This window comes from Sebastes fasciatus, chromosome 10 (genome assembly GCF_043250625.1).
Source record: "Sebastes fasciatus isolate fSebFas1 chromosome 10, fSebFas1.pri, whole genome shotgun sequence".
Lineage (NCBI taxonomy): Eukaryota > Metazoa > Chordata > Actinopteri > Perciformes > Sebastidae > Sebastes > Sebastes fasciatus.
In genome coordinates, this window is record NC_133804.1 from 5,912,372 (window position 1) to 5,939,933 (window position 27,562).

The following is a 27,562-nucleotide window of genomic DNA, read 5'->3' on the forward strand; positions in this document are numbered from 1 at the left end:
AGATAGATGCAGATAGTCCAGATATGCGCTTAAACAATTATTTGATTGATTAATTGATTATTTCGCCTATTAATTTATTGATTATGACTTGTTGGTGTTACATAATAGATTTTTAAATGTGGATCCACAGCAGGAGGAGTTACAAGCTTTCTTTCTCACCAGAGAGTACCATGGATGTATTGGTACATACAAGGTTGCGCTCATTGTGTGTGTGGTTCGTCGTCGTGACGTCACGGGGCGGGCTGTGCTCTAGCTGCAGCGACGAGGCGACGCGACGCGCCGGAAAGCTACAGGATAGCAAAGAACCGAGCTGTGATCAAAACACACAACTCCAGGGCCTTCATCCGCCTCCCAGCCTTTAGGTTTCAACGCAGGAAAGGCGATAGGTGTCTGCAGAAAGTGATTTAGAGGGACGGAGGACGGGAAAACACCAGTTAATGAGAGCAGAGGCATCTTAACCTCGACAGCTCGGACACCGCTAGGCCCGGAGAGCGCTACAGAGGAGATCACTGCGCTAGCTAAAGAGAAACAAGGTAAGAGGAGGAAACTTACTGCAATAACATATCAGCAGGCTGTTATAGACCACGACTCTCAATACACCCGTCTTAATGAGCCCTGTAGGTCAGTCAGTGACGGAGAACTCCCTCAGTCCGTTACAGACGGTGTAGATGTCTGCTAGCTGGCTGCTCATTAACTAACCGTGCTGTTAGCTGTGAGCTGTGAGCTATGCTACCGGGCTGTTACTTTTAAAGGAGAATGTTTGTTTGTTTATTTATTTATATATGGCATGAATACGTGACGTTGCGTAACAAAGTGCGTAACGTGAGCAGCAGTAGTAACGTTAGCTAAGTTTAAGTCTTGTTTAAGTTAGCAGCAGAAGCTTTAACGTTAGCTAGCGAGCTAGCTCTCAGTTAGCACTCAGTGACGTGCCAGCCCGCTCAGAAGGTAAACATTAGCCTGTGTGGTGAGGGTGAGGATGAGGATGAGGATGGTGCTGTCAGAGCCTGTCAGCTCCTCAGACACACCAGCGGGGTCTGACATGATACTGCATTATATTGTTATTAATTGTTTTTTATTTGTTTGTTTGTTTTATTGACACAACAAACATGAATTACTTCTTTATTGTTTTCTAAAATGTACATGCATGTTCTTTTTAAATATCTCTATATTGTAATTTGCTTAATGAATTGTATATATGTGTATATATATATAAATGTTTTTGTTTTTATTTTGTTCTTTTTTAATTTATTAATTATTGAATTGACGCTCTGGCAATATTGTTCACCTGACAGTCATGCCAATAAAGCAAATTGAATTTAATTGAATTTAAATTGATGCACACTGTTGTAGATTAGTCGTGTCGGTATTTAGTTTTCTTCTTGTCATCCTGAATTGCATGTATTTTAGGTAAATGATGTAACGTTACCCCCAAAATATCAATTTAACGCCATTTAGTTTTAGTTTCAGTTCAATATAAAACACTATGTACCAATCTTCTGAGCCATTGCTCAACTTAACATACATTATTTGAAGCAATATTTATATTATATACTATTAGTTCAAACTTTATGAACTGGTTTCGATATTGTAGTCAGTCTTAACCCCCCACAGGAGGCTGTTGTGAACAGTGTGAAGCAGCCTCACAAGTTCTAATTAGGGCTGTGTGTTGGCAAGAATCTGGTGATACGATACGTATGGTGATACAGGGGTTTACGATTCAATATATTGTGATATATTGCGATACTGTAAGTAAGGTGATATATTGCGATATTTAAAAAAAATAAAATAATCGAATTTTAGGAAAACTGTCATAGTGTAAAGAACACAACACTACCATATGCATAAAATCTGAGGGAAAAAAGTTTACTTTTTATGCAATCAGAACAACTACATTTGCATTTATCACAGTCCCTGTAACATCCAATATCACAGCACTACTTTGAGAGGGCACATACTGTACACTGAGGTGGCACATATTGCAAATGAAATAAAGTATTGACTGAGGTAATCTTTGTATGTAAACTATTAATTAAAAAACAATACAGTGTTTTTTTTTTAGAATCTATACAGTACCACAAAACATAATGTCGTGATATTTGATATTTTCTTACACCCTTAGTTCTAATGATATTGAAATATCAAGTTATCTAACACCGGCTCATGCAAAAGAGTGTAATGAATTTTACATGCTGTTAGCCCCAAATTTAATTAAAATCAACGTGTTTTGGTTATAGACCTTCATCAGGCATGAAACTCACAACATGTTAATACAACATATTTATATAAAAGGAGCCAGTTGTTGTTATTGTTCATTTTAATCAATTATTGATGGTCTTACTGTCCCAGGAGTTTGACTCCTTCGTTGTAGGTTGTTGCAGCCTATGGCTCTAGTATAAAGATGTTCTTGTCTCTTATTGTGAGTTTGATGCTTGGCGAAAGTCTATGACTGATTAGTTGCATAATGACAATGTTATTGAAATAAAACGCCCGTTGTTGGGTTACTTATAAGCTAAATTAAGCATAAGAGTGGAGTTAACAGAAGATTTTAGACTGGACTGTGAAGTTGTGTTCTTTCCTCACGACTACAAAGATACAGGGACTAAGTCATGAGGACAGCCTTGGGGCTTTCACATGACGCTACCCCCTGTACACATACGCACACTCCGACCTTCTCCATCCTGACCCCATGTACTTTTGTTTTGATAGGAATGAGTGATGACCTCTGTGGTAGTGTCAGACAGTGGAGGGAACATAGTGGAGTATGTCACCGTGGTGGAGGAATCCCAGCAGGTAAGCCTGTGTGTCCCCACAACTGCTGCCATGGAAGTGAAACAAAGCCTGTTATGTTGAATAGTTGTGCCAACAGTTGCAAATTCAGTGGAAGAAGAACAGAGAAGAGTTAATTCAGCTTCCCTCTGTGATGCACTTGGGCTGAGGGGGTGTTTTGCCTCAGCTGAAATATTTCAAATTGAGAGATTTATCAGTCAGCTTACTGGTATTGAGCGATTATCAAAAAAGCTAGGTATATAGCTTGTTATATAGGGTATATGTATTAATAAATAGGTTGTTCTCAATGGAATAGCCTATTAATAAAGTTAATATCTTACTTTTGGTACTCTCCATAAAATGTAATTTATGATTAAAGTGGCAATAGGCAAGTATTTTGCTTATCATTATGAAGTAAATGTTGACAGGGGGAGTTGAAAAGTTATCTATTGCCACTTTAATGATGATATGGAGCAAATTTCCCCATTTTGATATTTGTATAAACTTGGTTAAAAAATGAAAATCCAAGAACAAAGTAAAAAATGAATGTTGCTATTGCTATTCAAAATGTACCTTAAAGGGAGATTTGTCAAGTATTTAATACTCTTATCAGCATGGGAGTGGGAAAATATGCTTTCTTTATGCAAATTGATGTATCTATTTATCATTGGGAATCAATTTAACAACACAAAACATTGACAAATATTTTGCAGAAACCCTCGCAGGTACTGCATTTAGCATTAAAAATATGCTCAAATCATAACATGGCAAACTGAAGCCCAACAGGCAACAACAGCTGTCAGTATGTCAGTGTGCTGACTTGACTATGACTTGCCCTAAACTGCATGTGATTATCATAAAATGGGCATGTCTGTAAAGGGGAGACTCGTGGGTACCCATAGAACCCGTTTTCAGGTCAAGGGACCCCTTTTAAAATGGCTATGCCAGTTTTCCCGTGCCAAAATTTTGCGTAAGTATGGGGCGTTACTTAGCCTCCTAGCTTTAGAACTGAGCCCGCTACAACCTAAAAATCGCAAGTTGCGTTAAAGAAATTAGTGGTGTTAAAATTAATTTGCGTTATCGCGTTAACTTTGACAGCCCAAATTTTAAAGTTTTGTGCTTTTGTGTATGTTATAAAATCAGGACAATATCAGGGTAATAAAATGTGTATTAAGTGTCTGCAGCAAACAATTCAACAGCATACAGAAGGTTCACTAAACTGCAAACTAAGGCTGGGCTTCAACCTTGTGCGCATTCATTATCAAGGGAGTAAAGTAAAAAAAGAAATTTAATTAATGTTGGTTTTAAAATGTATAAAAAGGACCCAAAATGAACACTCTAAGTGGACTACTTGATTACTATGAGCAAATTATTTAAAAAGCTTTTGTATAGGAATGATTCTGTTTGAAGCTTTTTGATCCATATAAGCAATTGATCACTGTAACCGTGATCACTATAAACGGTTTCCACTGTATTATATAACGATGTTTTAGCCTTTGCACACACAACACAACACAGAGTTAGACCAAGACAGAAAAGACCCCATTATTATAATTCAGTGAACAACTTCAAATCAAGACTCTAAATGTACTCGCCCTACCTAAATGTTTACACAAAATAGAACTGGAAACCAATAGGCTGACATTTGTATTGGAACGTGTCCTGTAATTGTTTGGTCTGAGAATAACTACTGGTAGACACAGAAGGTGACACACATGTTAATGTTAGACGCGGCCCTTTAAAACTCATATAGTGCCTGTGAAATTAAAAAATGAGAGGGCAGCTTCATGTAGCTTTTTCTCAGTATAGGTGATTGAAGGGAGTCTTTGCTGAGGTGACATGGCCAAATATGTAGAAAATGTTGACACAAAACAACATTTTCAAACAAAGAGTGGAAGGAAATACTGATCCCACACAAGCCACAGTGTCCACAGAAAATACAACCAGCATGCTAATAACATGGAAAGGTCAATAAGTGTTGCAAACTTTTTCCAATAGAAAATGGCTAAAGCCAGCTCAAAAAGTAGCTAGATGTCACTAGATAACAGCATGTATATAACATATTTAAAAAATGAAATGAAGCTAAACTTAACTGACTTGATGTTGTTTAGCAAGCTGCTGTCATAATATGAATATGTTTCTAAATTGTTGTATAAACTGTGGAACTTAATTATCATGAATGAGAGGATCCTGACGCTGGAATAAACTCTCTTGTAAACTCTGTGTTTTGAGGATAAATCCAATCAAACTAGTGAAGTTAAATCATTCAGAACAAAAACAAAGGAGAAGGAGTTTCCCAGATAATGAGGATCAGTGACTACGTTTACATGCACAAAATATTCAGTTTTAAGTCCTTGTTCTGAAAAGACAATGGGCCTCATGCAAGAACCACTCGTATGAACAGAATCAATCTTAAGTGGCTTGTACGAGTGATTTTGGAGAATTTGCCGCATTCACCAATTTTCTCATATTTTGAATTTTCTCTAAGGTACGAAACAAAAATTAATTGATAAAAATGGAGGTGATGAAAATATATATGAAGTGAAAAATGGAGTCATAAAATTGGATGTAAAATGAAAAATGGAGTGATAAATTATCAAGTGATTTGATTAATTTAATCATTTAATTTAAATTAATGAAAACAGCCATGTTTCATAATTTTCCACATCTTACATTCACAACACAAAATTGCCGTTTACCATTTAAGGAAAGTGGCTTCAAGTTGGGAAGAAGTTAGAAGCGTTTGCTGAATCTGACATGGCACGCTCGTACGAGCCCATAGTACGGAAAAAAGTAAGAGAAAGTTAAGACAAGAGTACGTAAATATTCTTGCATGAGGCCCAATATTCCTAATAAGCTGTTTATAAGGTTAATGAAAATGCATATTCCACTAATATTTCCACGCTCTATACGTGTCCAAAGAATGCTCCTCGTCTTAATTGGAAAATAATAAGGCCTATTTCTGAATATCCAAACAGGATATGTTTCTGGTCCGTCATTTGTATCAGTATTAATAACATTATACTCACCAAGTTAATTGCTGCGATTTGGGAATACAGTGACTTCTACTAATCTCATTTTTCCTCAACCTTCAACTGTTCAGTGTGAGCAGCAGCCCACTGAGGAGGAGGAGGAGGAGGAGGAAGAAGTGGTTCAGCAGGAAGTAGAGGCGGTGATCGTGGAGGGCGGAGAGGAGGTGGAGGACGATGTGGAAGAGGAGGAGGGTGTGGTGCTGCAGGAAGACGGCTGTCCGGCGGTGATCGTGGAGGAAGTGCCCAGTGCCCAGGTGGAGGAGTGCTACTCAGCACAGGTCCTGGTCTATGACGATGAGACGTATCTGATGCAGGACGTGGCTGAGGAGCAGGAGGTGGTTACGGAGGTGTCTGAGACTGGTAAGGTTGAGTTCTCTGAATGTTAAATCTGACTTATAGAAAGACCAATCTTAAGTCCCGCCCTCCTTGTTGCTAGGTCGAACAAACTTTACAAAAAGTAACATGGCAATGCCGGTTGTGTGTAGATATTTTCTGGGTGCTAGGCAATATAGCTTCAAGAAGCTGACAGCAAGGACTACGGTATGCGTCAGGGTCTGAAATTAGCACCCGCCACCCGCCACCCGCCAAATGCGGGGAAATTGTTGGCAGTGGCGGATAAAATTGTCAGGCCATCCGCCACTTTGGCAGGCAGGGAAAACGCTAGGGATGGGAATAGAGAATCGGTTCCCGTTAGTTCCCCTAGTTTTCCGCTTTCTTGGCATCTCATGCCTCTGTGACTATCGATTCCTCTTATTGATGCTTTCCAGCAGTTACGTATGCACAATGACGCATACGCACGCTGTATCATGTTTTAGTTTGTTTGGCGGAGAGAGAAAAAAAGTGCTCAAAAGCACGGCACTACTACTCCAGGGGGAGGACAGAAAAGGAGGACAGCTAGTAACGTTACCTGTTAGAAGCCAGCGGGCAGCACAATCCTTCTTGGCTAGTTAACGGAGCTACTAACGTTAAAGGAGGTACCACTGAGTTACAGTTATGAGGCGTTCAAGCTCTGCTCAGTAAAAATGACTTGGGCGGGTTAGGTAAATTACAACGTTATCATGATGTGTTCAGGTGTAGTCTCGTAAAATTAAGTTTTTGGTGAGAAACTTGAATCGACAATAAAAATAGTTTGAAGGAGATGTTCTCACAGCAATATAAAATAGATGTTAGAGAGAGAATTATTACCTGTTTAACTCTTTAACAAAAAACAGTATGCCAACAGTAATAAAGGAGTGTATGTTGTAACAGCATATTTTCATCAACAGTTAATGGTACCTATGCATAAGATGTGTATGACATCAGTAGACTGCCCTCTGCTGGCAGCAACAACGTCTTACTATTTAGATGCGATTACTGGAAACAGGAAGGGAGGAACAGACTGCCTCTACAAACCTCAAACAAGGAAGTCACCATTTGTAAATAGTTGAAGTTGCAGCGTTGTACTACGGTGAATGTAATCAGAAACGGGATCTTTGATGTTGCAGGTCCAGTCTTGTTGACTCCTCTCGCCTCAATGAGCATGTGGTTTGTGTACTGACAGCCCTTCTCTCTGCTCCTCTTCTCAGTGGAGATGTCGGGTCATGACATGGTGTGTTTTGACAAAACGTTTGAAGCAGCTGAAGCTCTGCTCCACATGGAGTCTCCTGGAGGACTGCACAATGAACGCAACACAGGTAAACAACCGTCAGTACCTTCTCCTCTGTTTGATAGACACAGCAATCTATGAGTCATACGGACAGTGATCTGCAACTTGATATGACCATCGGTATCTTTCATCTCAGGTGATTACTGCAGTCAGTGGGTGTTTTCATTGTTGAATAAGAGAATGAGGATCAGACAGCCCCATCTGGTCCAGGCTGTGTCGTTCACCTCTGATTCAGTTGGCCACAGGACATCTGAAGCATTCAGCCTGAACCACAGCCCATACTATTCAAATATGTCTCACTTGCTGTGTGAAATAGCACTTTTGCTCTTTTCCCCTGAAGGTTAATGTTCTATTTCATAAATTATGTTAGTAGCCTTTAAACAACTGGGAAACCTTGTACAGATTTATTGTAGCACAGTTGGAGCTATTGCAATTTGAACATTGTTCAATTATGACATTTGTTCTGACGTTAACTTAATGTTACTCCTCGTAGATCATATGCCAAAAATACCAGGATGTCCTACTACATCTGGTCGCATCTGTCTAAATTGTACTGTACGTATACTTCATGCAACAGTATGTATTTTGTAAGGGCAGCTGCAGTACGTACTAAAGGTAAAGAGAAAAAGTATGTGATTTGGAACGTAGCTCCTGGGTCATAGACACACACACACACTAACACACACACTAACACACACACGGTCCTGCATCAGTATTTAATAATGACTCCTGGCAGTTTACAGCCATCGTAATAAAGAAACCCCAAATCCAGTGTCACTGTAGCTTTCTCACTCCATGATCCAGCAGGAAGAGAACTTTGTGAATGTTGTGTTTTGTTTCACCCCAGCAGAAGATGTGATGATGGAGACGGTGGTGGAGGTGTCTACAGAGTGTGGACCCATAGAGGAGGAGTCCTTCCCCATCCCTCCTGACTGTGAACCTGCTGCCAGGAAGAAGAGAGGAGGTCAGTGTCTCTACACTACATCTGATGTCACATGGGACTCTCCAAGGCCTCTCTCAATTCGCTCTCTTCTTTACCGTCTCCTCCTGCTGGAGATAAATTAACAGAAAGCAGCCGATACCGAAGGTTTGCGGGCCTCTAACAGGTCCGAACGATGGGGAGTGCACAGCTTTCAGCCCGTATGAAAACAAGAGAAAAGTCCCGTTAGAGAAATAAACAAATCCCAGTGCAGCCCGGTGCGGTGTCGGTGCTGGGAGCTGAGGCGAAAGTGGCCGGTGCACCTCCAAAACATCCCGAAACTGCAATTCAAACGGCGGACCTCGGCAACATGTCTGTCCGTCCTCCGGTGCGCTGCGGCCGGTGTGCGGCGGTGCGGCTCCTCGGTGCAGCAGCAGCAGCCAGACTGAGAGAGAGAGTCGGCCTGTTGTGCTTATTCGTATCTCATTTGTGGTCTGATAAACAGTAAATTCATCTAAGCTGGGCTGAAAAACGATGCAATCTGGTTGCCATTGTAATGAATTATGTTTGACTATTAACCACATCCCCATTCTCTGTTTTAGAAAGAGCGTTAACCAAGAAATAGGAAGTAACACTGGCTGGAGGGGGGCTTTAATGTAAAAGATGTGTGCTGGAGGATACAGAGGTTCTTTTGTTCCTCTAAAATCAGTCATTACCTGCTCAGTTTGGGCTATAGTAGACAGTCAGTGAAGTGGGGTGGTATAGGTATCAAGCATGTTTGAAAATGACGTGATGACATGGTGTGTTACGACTCTCATTGACCACATCTTCACGTGTGTGTGTGTGTGTGTGTGTGTGTGTTGAGTGCAGGTGGACGCAAGTCCAAGACAACCCAGCTCGCTTCGAACGGCTCCTTTGACCTGGGGATCAAGAAGAGGCCGAGGGAGGGCAAAGGTCGGTCAAAGTGGTGCACAACATGCCAGATGTTGACTGTAGATGACCCTGCACTGTAAAGTGGAATACAAATTAAAGTAATATATGAGTACCAGATAAAGTTTCAGATAAAATCACTTGGGCTTAACTTGGTAAAGAGGATTAGGGCCACACATTTAGATTTCTATAAAAAAAAAACTGATCTTTATCCACTTGATGCTTTTGTCTTGTGTTCAGTATTGCTTTGGTGTCAGTGAAAATCAGATACAACAGTCTTGTATTTTGTGGGGGTTTATGAAACGTTCCATTATGGAACTGTGACGTGCTGTGGAGATCTCGGATGTATTGATCCCGTCAAGGGTAACTACAGTATATGATGCAGAGGATGTCATGATGTTGTGCTTTATGTCCTCAAGGCAACACCACCTACCTGTGGGAGTTCCTGCTAGAGTTGCTGCAGGATAAAAACACCTGTCCCAGGTACATCAAGTGGATGCAGAGGGAGAAGGGCATCTTCAAGCTGGTGGACTCCAAGGCCGTGTCCAAGCTGTGGGGGAAACACAAGAACAAGCCCGACATGAACTACGAGACCATGGGCCGAGCCCTGAGGTCAGCCTGTCAGCCTCTCCGCACCTAATCCTTGATAGTCCTGAACAGAGTCTGTCTCTGTCATATATGACAACACTGCTTTGATATTGTGTGTGTGTGCCTGTGTGTGTGGGCGTAGGTATTACTACCAGCGTGGCATCCTGGCCAAAGTGGAGGGACAGCGGCTGGCCTACCAGTTTAAAGAAATGCCCAAGAACATCCGGGTGATCGACGACGAGGAGGACGGAGAGGAGGTGGAGGACAGCGAGGGGGTGGTGTCTGGCCAGCACCCGGCTCACCAGCACGGCCCCGTCAGCCTGGGCACCAACTCCCCCGCCACCACCCAGCCTCAGACGACCTACGTCACTGTCATCCCCAGCAACACTGCCAGCAGGTCTCTATAAACTTTTGTCATGATTGATACTAAATTTAGTACCTGTGAGGGTTTATGGAAAAATACTTATTATTGTTTTGTGTTGTTAATTGATTTCCAATAATAAATATATGCATACATTTGCATAAAGCAGCATATTTGCCCACTCCCATGTTGATAAGAGTATTAAATACTTGACAAATCTCCCTTTAAGGTACATTTTGAACAGATACATTTTTTTTTAATTTTCGATTGACAGCACTAAATGTTACATATTCCGTGTGTGAAAGGGGCTGGCAACAACCAAATCAAATAAGGCTTCACCATTATGCCCAAAATGATAATCATGATTATTTTGATTGATCATTGATTTTAGCGACAACATATTTTAATTGCACTTTCACATCAAAATAAACAGAGCACTGTTTTCACTTCCACGCTGTGCTTACAATCCTGCTAATGTACAAATTAGGGCTGCCATTGCAATATTTTTTTCTGCTGTATATATATCGCAATATGAAAAAATGCAGAAATATTCACCCTACATGTTTGTTAGCTACATTTAAAAGTTAAATGCTTCAATCTGGTGCAAAAATTAGCAACAATAAGAGCTGGATAAACAATTTTATACTTGTATAGATAATATCTATACCCAAAAGTGACAAAACATCTCGCTCACCGGCTGGTGGCTGTCTGTTAGTTTAGGAAGCTCTTGTTTTGATATGCTGCAGAGTTTTCTATGAGCAGAACGCACATTGTAAACGTCAATATCGCAGGCGATCATGTTCATTTAATTGTGGGAAGCCAAAATTATGATGGTGATTATTATTCGATTAATCGTGCAGCCCTAAAATCAAGCTATCTCAGTTATCCATGTATAAAGACCAATAATCAATGTTCCTCCCTTCTCTTTCTCCTACAGGCCCATCCGAGCCATGCCACTGGTCATGACCAACTCACTAGGTCACATGACGTTAAACTCCTCCTCCATCTTCACCACCACCACAGGGGTCCCGCTAACGGTAGCCAACGCCTCCGCCGGCGCTCCCCCCAAACTGGTCATCCAGACCCTGCCCACCATGCTGCCCGGCGGCTCCAAAGCCGGAGAGAAGATCACCATCATCACCATCCCGGCCAACCAGCTGGCCTCGCTCATGGCGGCCAACCCGTCAGGCCAGATCACGCAGCTCTTCCAGGCTAAAGACATTGCTACACAGTTAGCGCACGGCGCCGCTAAAACCGCCACCGGCGTCCAGACGATCCAGCTAACGGCAGGCCGGCCGCACCTCATCCTGGCTAAACCGGCGGCGGTGGCCCAGGCGCTGCCGCAGTTCTCTATCCAGGTCAGCCAGCCTCACCCGGCTCCATCCAAAACCCCCACCCAGCCCCTGAAGCCCCCCAGCAGTCAGCCCGAAGCAGCACAATCAGAGGAGGCAGCAGAAGCTGCACCCTCCAGCCCACCAGCAGCATCGGTAGAAACCACCTCATCCTGAGTGCTCCGGGGCCCCCTGGGGGGGGCGGGTACAGGAAGTGACTGTGGACACTGCTGAGGAAGTGCAGGACACATCCCATCACCCCCCCCCACCCCCAACCCGCTCAGAGTTGCTCTCTAACATTGGTCTCCAGGGAGACGCCTGCTCTTACTATGGAGCTGCTGAAGCCCCACAAAGGATTAAAGGGACTGTTGTACAAACACAGACGCACACGATGCAGATCCTTCGGAGCTCAGGAGACATGAGGCAGCCTTAGATTGTAAATGAAACAACTCCTTTTTGTAATCAAACGTAATATAAAAAAAGCCTGACAAGACTTTGTTGTAAACAGAAATGTAAAAAGCATTTTTTGATACTCAGCGGGTATGCATCAGTACAGACGTCGTTTAGAATTCATGTCTTCTGTTTCAGTCTCATGGTTTGTCTGCAGAGCACTGTTTTTTACTGTTCATAAAAAGGGAGTGAAAGGATGTCTGTCGAGATTAAAAGAACTAAATGGTGTGCTCCACATCTGAAGTATAATATACTATTTTTTTCTTGTACTATCAGTGTATTGAAGTAGATTTTACTGAAATATGTATTATAAAAAAAAAAAAAGAAATGTGAATTGAAACTGAGTGAAGTTGTCTTATTCAGCCATCTGAAAAATTAAATCCCAGATAATTATTTAGTAGCACGTTTTAGCGCCTTTTTTAAAGAAATGCTGAAGTTGCATGAATCCAGATGAAGTGGTGCAGGTCGGGCCACAGAGAGGCGCTGTGCTGCTGTTAATGACCGTGGGATTAGTACACCAGCAGACCTCCTGTATTAAGTGTTGGTCAGCTGTTATTACTGCCAATTTCCTTCCTCATATTTTTCAGGTTGCAGAAACTGAATAGAGAAACTGATTAGTCATTTGACAGATTGTGAAATACTTTGGAACAACTTTCAGTCTCAAAGTGCAACATTCTGAACGGCTCTCAAATATTAAATTTTTGTGGAAAGAACCAAAGTGGAAATACATTCTATTCTCACAAATGCACTGAATGTATTGCATACAGTGACCTTGAGCTTTGTGCAAATGAAGGAAACACGGACATCTTCACCGCTGATATGGGAGAAGTGGAGAATGTGATTCCTGTGAGATGTGTGGAGACGTATCACTCAGTCCGAAGTCATTATCATAGGCCCAGACACCACACGTAATCACATCTCACCACAACTTAGTTCATTCTCCACCAGTATCACCACTAGCTGCAGAAATATTGGGGTCACTTTTGATATTAATCTTTACTTCAATCAGCATGTTAAAATAATTGTCCAGTCTTGTTGTACGCAGAATCTCTATGATCCGGTCCTTTCTGTCTCCCAAGAACCTGGAAATTGTCATTCATGCATTCATCACATCCCGTCTGGCCTACTTTAACACACGCAAACACACAACCTGTCCAGACTCCAGATAATTCAAAATGCTGCTGCCACACTCCTCACTATTTCTAACAAAAGAGCACGTACAACCCCAAGATCTGGATTGAAAACCAGGGCCGACCGGGCCTTTGCTATCAGGGCCTTGTCGCTGAGCAGTGATTTCCCGGAGGAGGATATCGGGCAAGCCACATCTTTGTCTTCTTTTAAAAACACATGTTTTAAAATGTGCTTTTCCCTAATTAATTCCTTGCTATGTATGTCTAATAATCAATTATATTGATTTATTATTTTACAGTTACTATAAGGAGTTGTTTAACTGGTTATGAAACAGTCTCAATTTAATACTGATGCCTGTATATGACCTAAATAAGTAAACCAGGCCTTCAGTGAGAATAATGGCTATGTCTATATATTTGTTAATGCTTGTCATCGGTGCCACCGGGTTGGATTCCGGCAAAATCAGACAAAATCACACAACTCAGACTCCAGCGGGCCTTCCAACAGTGACCAACCCACCGTGGACAGACCCAGATCCAGCTTCACTGACACCTTCGACCTGCAGTCGAAGCTCCGATGGGAGGTGGAGAGCTCGGCACCCTCTGCACTCCCCCTCCAGGCAGGAGCAGAGTTTCGCCTCCGCCTCGCTGCTCCGCCGGTCCTACCGCTTCTGTCCGCAGGGGCCGCCAAGATCAACCTGAAAGTTCCTTGTAGTAATTTCAATATCTTAGAGTGTACTATATTTTAGTTTATTCTTACATTTATGTTCTTTTTATGATGCTTTCATTTATTTTTATTTGATTGGATTCTGTTTTATTTTGCTGTTGTGAAGCGCTTTGTAACTTTGTTCTGGGTAACACTTTATAACAACCGTAATTAATAAATGGTAAATTGATAGTTAATTTAACTTAAGTCAATAGTTATTTTACTGTTGACTTATTAGTAATGCTATAATTTGTTATTTTAACAGTTTATGTACTATATTAAGTATTTGTTAATAAACCTTTAAGAAATTTGTTTATAAAACATCTATAAACATTACATAGATGGATGGACCAGATATTTGTAACAATTTGTTAATGGTTAATAATTGAGTTGTAAACATTTATAAACATTATATAGATAGATGGTTAATACTTTGTCAATGGTTAATAATTGATTATAGATGTTTTACAAACGATTTCTCAAAGGTTTATAAATCATTTGGTAATTATTAACAAATACTTAATATAGTGTATATAAAATGTTGCATTGTGTGCAACAATAAACTTAATAAATAGTTTACTAATGTAATCAGAATGTAATTGTTATCATCTCTTATCGGCTATGATACAATATGTAATTTATAAGCATATTATTTCACATTACACAAACTAATGATAAAATAACACAAGTTATAGCTTTCCTAATAATTCGTAAACATTATTAATTAGCAATTCATTAACTGTAAAATAACTTTACTAAATTTTAATCAACTATCATTATTAATGATGAAGTGTTTTGCTGTACAAATTAAATCTATTACTGTTATTATTATTAAAAAGCAGTCTTCAGTTGACGAATCCTATATACCAAACAGTTAATTAAGTGGCTCCTATAAAACCAGTGTGAATCGAGGCCTGTGTGTGTGAGAGTGCTGAACCAAAAGAAACAATTATTCATCAGTAAACTGAACCAGCCAGGAAATCAATGCGAGTAAGAGTAAAAATAGTGACTTTATTTCTATATCTTAACATTTCTCCTCATGTTCAGTGTAGTCACAGCAACAACATAGTCATGATTACCAAAGTCAAACTGAGGAACCGTCGAGAATGGTTGCGAAATTTAAAAACACTAAAGGAAAAACGGTTGATTATGGTATAACCAACTGAAAAAAAAAAGTATAAAGAATAATGTAATAAATTAATGAAATAAGAATGTTCTTAACTGCAGTTGGTTTACAGTTTTCAAAGTTCAACAGATGAACCCCTTTAGCTGCCATATCAGCTGAAGTTCAGTTAAAAAAACCCCCAGAGAGTTTAGTTAAAAAGCTCAAAGAACCTGGGGACTGACAGGCTCACCAACCGCTACAGTCGATGGATCAAATACCAAGTTAAAACTAGAAGTACATCAGAAGTGATGATCTTCTAATGTCCCCCATTATGACTATCTTTTAAATAATAATAGCAACATTACAGAAAGTGGTTTGTGTCCCATGATTGCAAATTATTCACACTCTGATGTCACGTTCACTGTCCTCTCTCTGATCTACAGTAAAGGTGGAGTATTGTTTCAAGCAGTCCACTTCTAGCAGTGCTCCTATTGGTCCAGGGCTGCCTACATCAACCTATGGGGCTCCTCCCTGAAGCTCACGTCACAGAGCAGTGATAGATGGTCAGAGGGGTAGTGGTAGGAGGGGAGGCGGTCTGGGCCGATCTGCTCCTCCGTGGGAATGTCCAACAGGCGCTCCACACTCAAAGCATCATGGGTATACCAGATGTAGTCCAGAGTGCTGCAGCTCTCTCCAGAGGGGCGGATCTTCCACGTGGTGTAGGCCGGTTCCGTCTGTCCGTCGGAGCTCAACAGCTTGTACGCGGAGTTCAGGCCGAGAGCGGAGGAGCTGAAGCGCCGGTAAACGTCCTCTGAGGGCTCTGCGTTAAAGTCCCCGCACACGACCAAAGGGATGGCGCCTGGCGCCGCCTCGTTCTGGCTGCCTGCGTGGGACGTTATGCTGCGCAAACTCTGCAGCAAGTCGGCACCCTGCGCGCTCCGCAGCCTCTCCCAGCCGCTACGAGCTTTCAGGTGGGTGACGGCCACGCACAGCCGCCGGTCCGTTATCTGGCAGTGCAGAGTCTGGACGATGGCCACCTGGTTGGTGGGCAGCATCATGGCCGACAGACGCAGGTGAGCCGTGGCCTGGAGAGAGAAGCGTGAGCGGCGGTAGAACAGGGCGCAGCCGTCGGGGCCGTTATTCTGCTCTACGTCCAGACAGGGAGACCAGGGTTTGGCCAGGAAGGTGCCATGGTAACCGAGGCTGGCCATGATTGGCTGGAAAGTGTCGAAGTAGTGGTCCACTTCCTGTAGGCACAGGATGTCTGGGCGGTAGGTGAGGATCTCCTCCAGGATCAGGTACTTCCTTTCTTGCCAGTTGAGAGCGTCCAGTGGACAGCGGACAAACCCGTCCTTCCCCTCACCAAGAGCTGGAAAGAAAGAAAGACAGTCTCATTTTAATGTCAAATTGATTCCTTTTCATCCTCGGCTCTGTGAGGCTCTACTTCAGCACAAATGGTAATACATCTTAGTTTAGTGTGTTAGCATTATTAGCACTAAACACGAACTGCAGCTGAGGCTGATGGGGGATGTCCTTAGTTCTGCAGGTATTTGGTCATAAACCAAAGTACTGGACAACTTGAAATTTTGACCTGATGACGGCATTAGATGATAAATCAGAGGATCACCAAAGTGATTACAATTCATCCTGAGGGGAGCATGAACTTCTCAACCAAACTTGAAGGCAATCCATCCATTAGCTGTCAAGATATTTCACTCAAAATATGAACCTCAGAAAAAGTAAAAAAATAAAAAAATAAAACCCTTGAATTTGAATACAACTTTTACATTTCTATATGTCACTGGATTCCTCAAAATTCATCATTTATCCACAGATCTCTACCTTGTGCGAGTATATTCCACTGCATGATCCGTATGGATGGGTTGTGCTTGTGGGGGCAGGGCGCCGTGCCGCTGGGACAGACCAGATCCCGATGTGGCCGGGCCGGACGCCTCTGCAGGGCCTCCTCGCACTCTCTGAGCAGCTGGTCCGGGTTGGTCTCGACCAGGTCCTGGTCATGGTTCTCTTCTGGGTACAGGTCTGGTTGGGCCAAGGGGGCGCTGTTCAGTGACTGGGCCAACGTACCAAACAACCTGCTGCTGCTGCTGCCACCCATTGGACAAACTGATGGAGAGGAAACAAGGGAGAAATAATGTGTGGTCATTAAGGGTCCTGTTTGTCGGTTTGGTAACATTAGCCACCGTAAGATACTGGTCATACCAGACCAAGAAAGGTAGCATCAGCAAAACCTCTGAGTGCCTAAATGCATGAATTAAAGGTATGAGTATGAATCATGGCTATAAAAACATTTTTCGCCTGGTGGTTCCCATATGACTCCAGAGTTTCTGGAGACCCTGCTTTGATTCTTTTCTGTTGGCAGTGCCTTTTGTTGGTGACACATTTAGTCTGTTGGGAGTATTTGTGAAAGAGATGAGCTTTAGATTAAGTCCAGACCTCTTCAGAATGGCTCTTCAGAAACCTATGGGTGATGTCACGGAGACCACGTCCATATTTTATACGGTCTATGGTCCTGATCAGATCGAACTGAACCAAACCATGTCCAAACCAGTTTGTTTCTAACCTTAAACATCAGTATGTCAGACTTAACCAGTGTAAAATGGTTTGGTCTAATGTGATGTCTATGGTGTTGGTCTGCTGCAATTGGACAGGTTGTCTGTGCCTGTACACGTAGTGTAGTAATATTATAGGATAGCTACAGAGACAAATGGAAAAACAAGTTTAAGACTAAGAAATACTCGACAACAATCTCTCCCCTGAATGAATCCTTTGTGGAAATGAAACAAACTGAGCTAACTGTGTCATCTGAACAGTTTTCCACGAGCACAACCTTGGAAAACCCCTCAACCTAAAAGCTTTCAGAAATCCCAATTTAAAACTCTTTCACATGACCGGTAATTGAATTTAAGGCCAATTCGAAAACCAAGACAGGGCCAACACAGCCTGTCTGTATGAATGCAGTACATGCAGATAAGACTGGGTATCAGATAGACATCCTTAATTTGTACAAATAGGAGCCAATATGATACCTGAATGTTGGAACGGACACCAAACGCTGTGTTTTTAAATACCTTACCGTTGTTAGGATTATAAAGAACTTTCTACAAAACAGAACCTTTTTTGTTCATTAAACAAAAGCAACCAACTGTTTGCAATCTTTGTTGTAATATAATAGTCTAAAATTAGAAAGGTTGAGATTTCAAATCAGGAACCAGTAATCAGTATTTTTTACAGTGTGGTATTGTTACTTTTTCTAAAGTAAAGGATCTGAGTGCTTCTTCCACCACTGACTGTGAGAGGGAACCGAAACTGAGAGGGCGCATATCTTTGCAAATTAAATAAAGTATTGACTGAGTCAATCTTTGCATGCAAACTATTCATTAAAATCAATAGTGTTTTTGAGAATCAATACAGTATCACAAAACATAATATAGTCGATGTAGTCAATGTTTTCGATATTTTCGTACACCTGTAGTTCAGACACTCTGTGCCTCGGGTAGTACTCATTTCAACCAGTGCTAAAGACGTATTGAGGTTTGATACCCAGGCCAACTGTGTTTATACTGCTTTTCCCTGGTCTCCACATCAACAAATAAACATGCTACTTATTGGAATCTATCAATGCATGAAGGAATTCATTTAAATTATTTTTAAATAAATAGACATTCTGATTGTCCATTTTTGGGAAAATCAATTTAATGGATAAAAAGACAAAATAGGAATGACACCCAACAGTGCCATAAATCAGTCCTGCTCATTGATTTGCACCATTGCCCACTATGGCCTCATACACCCAGAGATATTCAAGCTAAACAGTAAGGCAAAAGCTTTGATGCTAGACAAATGTGTATGGTCTCACTGTATCAGGTCCTATCCCCCAACCCTACTGCTGGATACTTGCTATCTTCCTTTGCTTTACTCCGTTTCCCTTCACAGCAGTTACTCTGACAACACTGTTAAGAGTGGACTCATCTTGGACAGTAAGGCCCTCACCTTTCACCCCCTCACTGCTGCCTGCTTGGCTCCTTTCTACCGCTGCAGTCATTCTAAGTAACAGTGTTTAGTATAAATGTCTTACCTATGGCCTCCATGTCTGGTCGATAGCTTTCTTCCCTCTTCTTCCTACACCTGAGGACCATGCAGGACAATCCACCTGTCATTCACTCCTGCCCTTTAATCCTCTTCCACTACATAGCTGGATCCCCGCTCTCTGTCCAGACTGTGACTCATCCTTTATCTGTCTCGTCCTACAGTACGTCTGTCTCCCTCTCTCTGAATCATCAGTTCTTACCCCTCCCTCCCTCCCTCTCGCTCGCTCGGCGGTGACAGAATGACCTCCAGCGAGCACGGAGACACAATAAGCCGGTGAGAGAGAGAAACATGAGGACCAATGAAGTTTTTGCATTAACACGATCGCCATAGTAATGAGAGACGCTATCTGTGAAGAACAGGAAGCATCTTCAGAAGGAAAAAGGAAGATGAAAAGGAGAGAGGATGCTCAGAATAGGTGTGCATTTGGTGTGTGACAGTGGGTGTACAGTATGACGTGGATGAGGATGTTACCTACCTAACTGAATAAGTAGGTGGGGTTTTGATAAGAATGGACATGTTGTCTAACCGGTCGGGATGGCACGCACGCACGCACGCACGCACGCACGCACGCACGCACGCACGCACGCACGCACGCACGCACGCACAGTGTGGGTTGTTCTCTTTGTCAGTGGCATCTACATTGTTCGAGACATTTCTTAACCCGGTTAATATACTAATCTGATTTTGGGTCAGTGTGCTTAAAGGACCAGTGTGTAGGATTTAGTGGCATCTGGTGGTGAGGTTGCAGATTGCAACCAACTGAATACGCTTCCACTCACGCAGCCCGTTCCCATTCCCTTTCCCTTTAACTTTATGCCGACATTGTTCAACTCAAGTCTGGTATATCTGTGTGTACACTTCAAACATTTAGTAACATACCAAAACGTAAATTTTGTGTACCGTTCCACCCCTAGTGCTTCATAAAAAAATCAGCCGGTCACCAAAGTTATACCATTTCATCCCTTGGGATCAGGGAGGCCTGCACAAAATTTCATGGCATTTCATTGAAAATGAGTTAAGATATTTCAGTCAAAAGCAAAACTGTCAGCCTTCAACCTAACAACTGATCGCCTGACTCTGTCATACCCAGAGCTACACCGCTCTACTGGCTAAAAACCTCTCAATACAACACAAAACAACACCACTAACTGTGGCCTCACTGTTTCTCTGTTATATGTCAGACAACTGTCGACTGTTGCAAACGATGGGATTCATCTGACTTCATGATGTCCTCCTCCTTCAACTCATTATTCATACATAGTTATGCAGTCTGGGTGCTGATCAATTCTACGACGACAGTCTCATCAGTCAGATTTCATCCTATTAGTACCATCATAGGGGAGTGACGCCGAGTGGACAAGATTGGATTTAACTGTTGGCCACACATAAAAACATAACACCAGCAGATACTTACATGGAACAAAATGGATGAAGAAAACACACACGCATACATAAAGAGTTTTCAGTCTGTCCGCTGGTTATCCACTCAACGCTCTTCCTCTCTCCCTGCCTGTCGTCCCTTGCTCTTCTCCCTGCAGACCTGGACTGAGTGGGAGCAGGCAGTCTAATGGATGTGGGTATGGACGGACAGTGTGACTCTCATGAGACAGCCCCAGTGACTGCTGCTGTGGCAGCCGGATCATCAACTGGCTCAGTCATCAACTGGCCCATTCAAGAATGCTTTCCCTCTCCCTCAAGTAACAGAATGAGAGCGCTGCAGCGTAGGCAGTCCAGGGAGGAAATGCACTAAACTGGAATGTCAGTCAACAATGAATTGTCACTGTGTTCATTCTACATTCAACATATGTTGTAAGACGGCACTCATTCGCCACCAGGAAAGAAGGCCCTGCCTCAATGCCAACATCCAGCACACTTAAAGGTACTATATGTAACAATTTACGTGTTTTAATCGCTTTATATTGCCAATGTGTGCACGGATTGTAACGTAACTTAAAAATGGAGACCTTCCCCGACTTTCTCAGTTGCCTATAACAGCCCGTGGACTGATTTCTATGTAAAGCTATGGTTGGCCAGCTTGCTGTAACTTACAGTAGCTATGCAGCATGGATCTGCTTGGTTGCTTCATAACAGTAGCTGATAAAGTAATTTGCTAGCTGGAAGCTAGTTAGTATCATGGAGCCAATGGTCCAAATAAAATATAGGAACATTACAGAACATTATGTAAGGGATAATGCCCGACGAGCTGTCCATTATCAGGAATTAATGGACGACGTGGAGAGATGTCAGGATGCTGACTGCAGTTCACTTAACGGCCACAGGTGTTCTTAATAACAAGGATCTTCTGAAGGTTACACTTAGTACCTTTAAAGAGTCTATATTGTTCTTACTGTAAACGACATAAATGACTTATCTACTACCAAGTATTGTGTCTGTCAAAGCCTGATATGTCTTCTTACTCTGAGCCAAAGAGCTCCATTGTTGTTAAAAACACATCAATGAGCCACGCTGACTAAGTTTACACGCACACTAATATTCCACTCTTATTCCAAACTTGATACAGGTCATGTAAACAGCATATTCCATTTGGATATTCAGAATTAGGCCTTATTCCAAATGGAGCATTTTCCAATTAAGACATGTGGGATATGCTGATATGATACTCGTTTTAGGAGCATTCTTTGGACATGTATACAGCGCATTCGGAATATGTGTCTCGATGACTTCACTAATTTGAGTTTTAGCACTCAAGTTTTTGGATTTGGGAGAGAGTTGTTTTCATGTTTAATCATCTTTTTTTTAATTTTTGGACTGTCTTAGGCCAAATGAATAACATGTATGAATTTTGAAAAAGGGCGTAGTTCCCCTTTAATAATGGCAACATTCCGGGTGTTGAGGTGTAAAAGTTCCTACAAATCAGAGCAGCACCATTATGGCCCTCATTTTGCACTCAGACTGTTGTTCTTTCTCCGTGCCAAAGGAAAGAGCACGTGGTGGCAGAAGTCCAGTTCCTGGACTGAGTGAAGCTGCTGTTGGATAGTAAGTACGACTGTGCAGAGTGGTGCTGGTTACGCAAACGCACAGATCAAATTCCAGGTTGTCTGCTCTGCGGTGGTAAACGCATGCCAATTAACTAAATTACCAGTGACATATTAGATTAAGTGTTACAGGGTGAAAATGAATGAAGGGTTGTCCTGTATATACGGGACATTAATCAGACATGAGTTGTCTGTTGAACTGCTGAATTCCACTGGAACTGGACACAGACTGGCACTTATATGTTTTAAATGACTGTCAACCATTGTTTGAGTTGAAACCTAATATGATAATCATTACTAAAATCTTGTTGACCACTTACAAAGATTAACTGTTGTGCTCCCACATCTGTCTAAGCAAGTGTGTTAATATCTGCATGTAGAAAAATGTACCTGCCATGAATTGCCACTATAACTGTATAGCTGGACAAACAGACCTACAGTGACTTCAGTTTTATGTTTAAGTGCTGTTGTGTCGACACTGCCAAGATTTCCCCTTTGAATGGAAGATAATATCCTGCTGACTGATTGATGTAACCATAGCGTGCACTCTCTTGACAAATGTCTTGATGGTTATGTAACTCAGCCTGACAAATCCCATTAGAAATGGAGGCCAGTAAAGATCTGCATGGAGTAAGATTATGAGTTTTAACCCTCCAGAGAAACACAGGAATTATCCAAGTGGCTAATTTAAGCTACAGTTTTGCTGCTGACCCAGGCCATGTGGGATATTCATGAGTGTGTGTTTGTATGGGCATGAAAGGAAACACCTGACCGGTGTCCTTGTGACAATACCTAAAATAGGCAGCCCATCAGCCTGGTTAAAGACTTTGACCCAAATGCTGGTCCCTGACTGGCACATGTTTAGAAAGTTTTTGAATACTTCATTAATATCAAGCTTCCTTTAGACGGTCATATAATACCATGCGTCAATTTTACAGTAAATACTGCTTGTCGAATGTAAGAGACAATAAAACACTGACATAACTATGGTTGGGTTTCAGCAGCTGTTTTCAGCCAGCTCTAAAAACCCACTGGACACTACCTGCTCAACAGCAAACAGCAGACACAGTTAGAGACTAGCTGGTGAACACAGAGGAGCAGTTAGCAGATAAAGCCAAGTTCACACTACACAACTTTCAAAGTCGTCACATCGCTGTACCGTTAACACTACACGACTTGCTGTCTTTTCATCAGGAATCTTGACTATGTCTGGTCTCCAAACTACGTTTTGTCACGAACACACGAGAAGTGACACGGTAAATGACGTAACACCATGCACGTAGCCATACTTATTGTTGCTGTCGTTCATAAAATAGCCCGTTTCTGCACATCTTAACTATTTATCTGTTTTCCTCTACAGTAGGTGCAACAACCACTTTTGTACGTGTTGCAAATGCAACACATGGCACACGACAGGCAACCCCTCCCTCAGGTTTCCCCTCAACTCGTGTCTTGCGCTCTCATTGGCTGTAGCTCCCCTCCAGATATTTAACCTGCTTTTAAAAAGGTACCGACTGCACTACAGAGTACCGATTCATGTTAAATCAATCGATGCCAAATTTTGGTACCCGAGAGTGCATGTGGATGAGAGAGCGAGACTACGTCAAACCTGAAGCTTGTTCAAATCACAGCGAGTCAAGGCATTGGCATGCCACGCGGAAGTGTGGGGGTTACACTTTTCAAAACTTGACGCGGCATTACCTCAGGTCCATAGGGATTTTGCTTGGTAGGGTCGCCGGTTCAAATGCAGTGAGATAAGAAGTGATTGGTCATAGTTTACAGAGGCTGCTTGAACAGATTAGCGGACAGAGGTAGCTGCTTAAGAGCCACGTCAAGAACATCCTGTCACAGGTTTAGAGAGTGAATAAATAGAAGAGGTTACTAAGCAGTAGTAGTGTTAGGCACCGTGGCTGAAGAAAAGAGAGCCACCACTAGAAACTCCAACGAACACACTGAGTGGTTGACAAGTCAAAGAGGTAACGTGGCAGATTTCATTAGATGTTCTGTTTTATTTAGTATGTGAGAATCTCCAAATACAGGCACTCATAAAGTGTGCACCTAACTAACACAAGCTAATTATTAGCCAACATGGACAAAACAAGTCCTGCTCAGAATAAAGAAGAGATTCAACATCTACACTTCTGTGACATGTTGGCAACTGATCAAAACTTCATCTGCCCATGAAGACAGGCGAAAGTGCTAACCACTGCACCACCGTGCAGCCCTAAAAATAAAACTTGCTGTAGTTAAATACTTTTTTTTTAATTACACATATTACAGCCTTCGTCTGAACATGTAATTATTCTGGCAACGTTTGGCCTGTAAAATCATATTTTGTAAATCAGTAGAGCAGATTCAGAACTTTTAAATACTGTTTCATTAATTACATTTATTCTAGCCTATAGCCTAGACCCTGTGTTCCCAGCTCCAGACCTCCAAACACCCTACCCATAGGTGCAGTTTGCGTTGGTTCATTGAACCCCCTAGAAATGCATCTTATATATTTTTTTATAATAACGCAGAACTAATAATTGATTATAATGATGAATAATATCGACCTTGATGTGTCTTAATATTGACAGAATAAGAAACCAACAAGATAAGAAGATAGACTTGTGGTCTTTTTATTTACTTATAGCCTAATAACATCGAACACTCTCTGTTAAATATGCACTTCTTTTACACAATGTAAACAAACAACGTACCCATCGGCTGTGTAGTCAAGATCAGACTGAGGACTCAGACTATTTGGGAGGGAAAAAGCAACACTAGCATTGGTTAAAAGTATGCCCATTTAACCAAGTTGTACTGTTACCATGCACTGCTTTCTGCGGCTCTCTTCCACCACATACATATCATTTGCCAGTGTCCCAGTAAATAGGAATTCAGCTTAGACTGTCAAGATGACTCATTTAATTAAAGTTCAACTCAACTAAATTGTTTATTTTTAAATTTCTATTAGAAGGGTTTACAATTATGTCTGCTTACGATAAAGCTAAAGGTTTGTTTCTATCTGCACATGATGTGGTAAATACAGCCTGAGCAGATAACCCCTATATTTCCATTTTATTCCTTTTATTTATTTATTTTCTTTTATACATAGTTGTTCTATGTTGTTTTTTTCAACTATATTTGTTCAGCTTTGTTTGTCTTTTTTTTTTTTTAGCTGTCTGTTTGTACTGGAACTGTGTACTTTTGAGACCAAAGAACCAGAGTTAAACTCCTTGTGTATACACATATTTGGCCAATAAAAGGTGATTCTAGGGCTGCTCCTTCTAAGTCAATTAGTCAACTAATTAGTCGTTTTGGTCTTCATTGACTAACATTTCTTTAGTTGATTAGTCATTTTTTATGCTTTATTTATGCTGAATCAGTTATTTCCAAGAAACTTAAGAGCACATCTCTGGTAAACACAATATTTAAAGTGGTGCTTTTGTGTGATTCTTTGTGGAGAAACTCAGTTTTACAGATCTGTCGATGAAATTAACTAATCGATTAGGCGACAGAATCGTATGAGTGTTAGTCGACTAAGAATTTCTTCGGTCAAGAACAGCCCTTCTGATTTTGATCATTAGAAAAAACAGTCACAGTTAGTTAGTTGTGTTATTTTGTCCCAGAGATGCCAGACGGCAGGTGCTTCAAAGGACCTGCCGTATCTAAATGCTTCTATATTGCAATTTAGATATCTAAAAACTGGAAACTTTGGGGTTTAGAAAAGCTGTGCAGTAGATGTAGCTTCATTCATGTTGTTCATCACACAATGCACGAGTAGATCAATTTTAAGGAACATTCTGTCCAGTGCAGAAACATACGTTAAGTGTTCCCATGTGTCCTGTCATGTGTTTGGCACAACTTCCTGCCTGCCTCAGCAGCATTTTGTTGTAATGCCCTTTTAAAGTCATTTGAGTGGATTAGTTTCTACTATACTCTACTGGGTAGTTGTATGAGACAGGTGCATAAATATGGGGCAGAGTGGGGGGGAATCCTGAGAGGAAATGATGCATGATTACATCATCAGCCATATGCTCAGAAATACATGTGTTGACTGTCTGACTTTTAAGTTATACTTCAAATAGTTTGAATCATTAGTGCCTTAATATAGAGTAGAGAGTACGATTTGTTGATTAAAAACTCAACTTATTTCAATATTTCATACTAATTTTATCACAAGGTATAATGAAAAAAAGGAGCAGGTTTGTGACATTTTATATAGATCGATACAACAACCACAGTTTGAGTCATGGAGGATGACAGATACTGATGAGTCAGCGTTGGGCAGAAAGAGCCAACTGGAGTCATAGTTACTGGAGTCATAGTTACTGGAGTCATAGTTACTGGAGTCATAGTTACTGAAGTCATAGTAACTGGAGTCATAGTAACTGGAGTCATAGTAACTGGGGTCATAGCAAGTAACTGGAGTCATAGTAACTGGAGTCATAGTAACTGGAGTCATAGTAAATGGGGTCATAGCAAGTAACTGGAGTCATAGTAACTGGAGTCATAGTTACTGGAGTCATAGTAACTGGTGTCATAGTAACGTGAGGCCTTTAACTGTTGGTGACTACTGGATGAACTACTGAGGTGGAGGTTACAGTACCTGCTGCTGTCCCAGTGGTGGTGGATGCTCCAGTCGGCTTCAGCGGCGGAGAGGTCGCTTTGACTCCCCCTCCTCCTCCTCCTCCTCCGACCCCGGACTGACAGTACCGTGTCCCCGCCGGGGCTGGGGCTGCTCCGGGTCTCCTGGCTGTCAGGCCTCCCCGTGAGGACACACACAGCTGGCTCCTCAATAAGGCCGAGCAGCGACGAGCTGGATTCATCCTCTACTGTCCTACTACTGTACCGAGTCTACCGGAGAAACAACTGTAACTTACCGGCAGTGTGCTCGCTGTCTGTTCACCTACACTAAAGAAACCGAGACATTTGTTCAACAAAAAGCTTGAGAATGTTCCCCCTACACGACGTCCTTTTGTCGGTGTGCTGTTGAAGGTAAAGGAAAGCCGGTACCGGCAAAAGTTACATCATTTCATCTCGTGTGTCACGGAACGCCGGCTGTTGAGGGGCTAGCCAGTGATGGGCTAGTCCATAATACTTTACCGAGGGAATAAATATACGTTAGAATTCACTATCTACTACGAAAAGTGAATCCACTTCATTGGAAATGTACCTGTCTGTTTTTTTATCCTTCCCAAACGGATTCAAGTCTAAGTTTAAAAAGGTTTCTTACAATGACTCCCCCTCTTGTCATTAGTGGCTCGACCCGCACTGAAATTTCTACCAAAGAGGCGGAACCTGGCGAGAAGAGGGCGTCAACCTTTCCATAAACAAGCCAATCAGCGTTCAGTGCGCTTATCTGACAGGAGTGACGCGGAATGACGGCTCTGACGTCAACAGCACGTCCCCTCCACGCCTGTTCCCACTGCAGTCTCCAGTACAGAGTGTTCTTCTCACATCACCATTCCTCTTAATCCATATGGCCTGGCCTCGATCAGCCAA

General features: G+C 41.9%; 2 protein-coding genes across 4 annotated transcripts; one reads left to right on the top strand and one right to left on the bottom strand.

The window, feature by feature from the left end:
* The first annotated feature begins 257 nt into the window (after nucleotides 1-257).
* On the top strand, nucleotides 258-12,356 carry elf2a (E74-like factor 2a (ets domain transcription factor)). 2 transcript variants are annotated; one of them, XM_074647813.1, is made up of 9 exons: nucleotides 258-533; nucleotides 2,707-2,790; nucleotides 5,870-6,158; nucleotides 7,364-7,471; nucleotides 8,291-8,407; nucleotides 9,233-9,316; nucleotides 9,712-9,904; nucleotides 10,023-10,277; nucleotides 11,179-12,356. In XM_074647813.1, the coding sequence occupies exons 2-9, from the start codon at nucleotides 2,716-2,718 to the stop codon at nucleotides 11,747-11,749; spliced, it is 1,692 nt and encodes a 563-aa protein (XP_074503914.1). In that variant the 5' UTR covers nucleotides 258-533; nucleotides 2,707-2,715; the 3' UTR covers nucleotides 11,750-12,356. The 2 variants fall into 2 exon arrangements, with proteins under 2 accessions (XP_074503914.1, XP_074503915.1); XM_074647814.1 differs by having other exon boundaries at nucleotides 259-533; nucleotides 8,294-8,407.
* Nucleotides 12,357-14,849: 2,493 nt separating this feature from the next.
* nocta (nocturnin a) lies at nucleotides 14,850-27,074 on the bottom strand. 2 transcript variants are annotated; one of them, XM_074647815.1, is made up of 3 exons: nucleotides 26,667-27,074; nucleotides 16,806-17,087; nucleotides 14,850-16,332 (listed from the first exon to the last, which is right to left on the bottom strand). In XM_074647815.1, the coding sequence occupies exons 1-3, from the start codon at nucleotides 26,884-26,886 to the stop codon at nucleotides 15,470-15,472; spliced, it is 1,365 nt and encodes a 454-aa protein (XP_074503916.1). In that variant the 5' UTR covers nucleotides 26,887-27,074; the 3' UTR covers nucleotides 14,850-15,469. The 2 variants fall into 2 exon arrangements, with proteins under 2 accessions (XP_074503916.1, XP_074503917.1); XM_074647816.1 differs by lacking the exon at nucleotides 26,667-27,074 and adding an exon at nucleotides 19,060-19,337 and having other exon boundaries at nucleotides 15,335-16,332.
* Nucleotides 27,075-27,562: the final 488 nt, after the last annotated feature.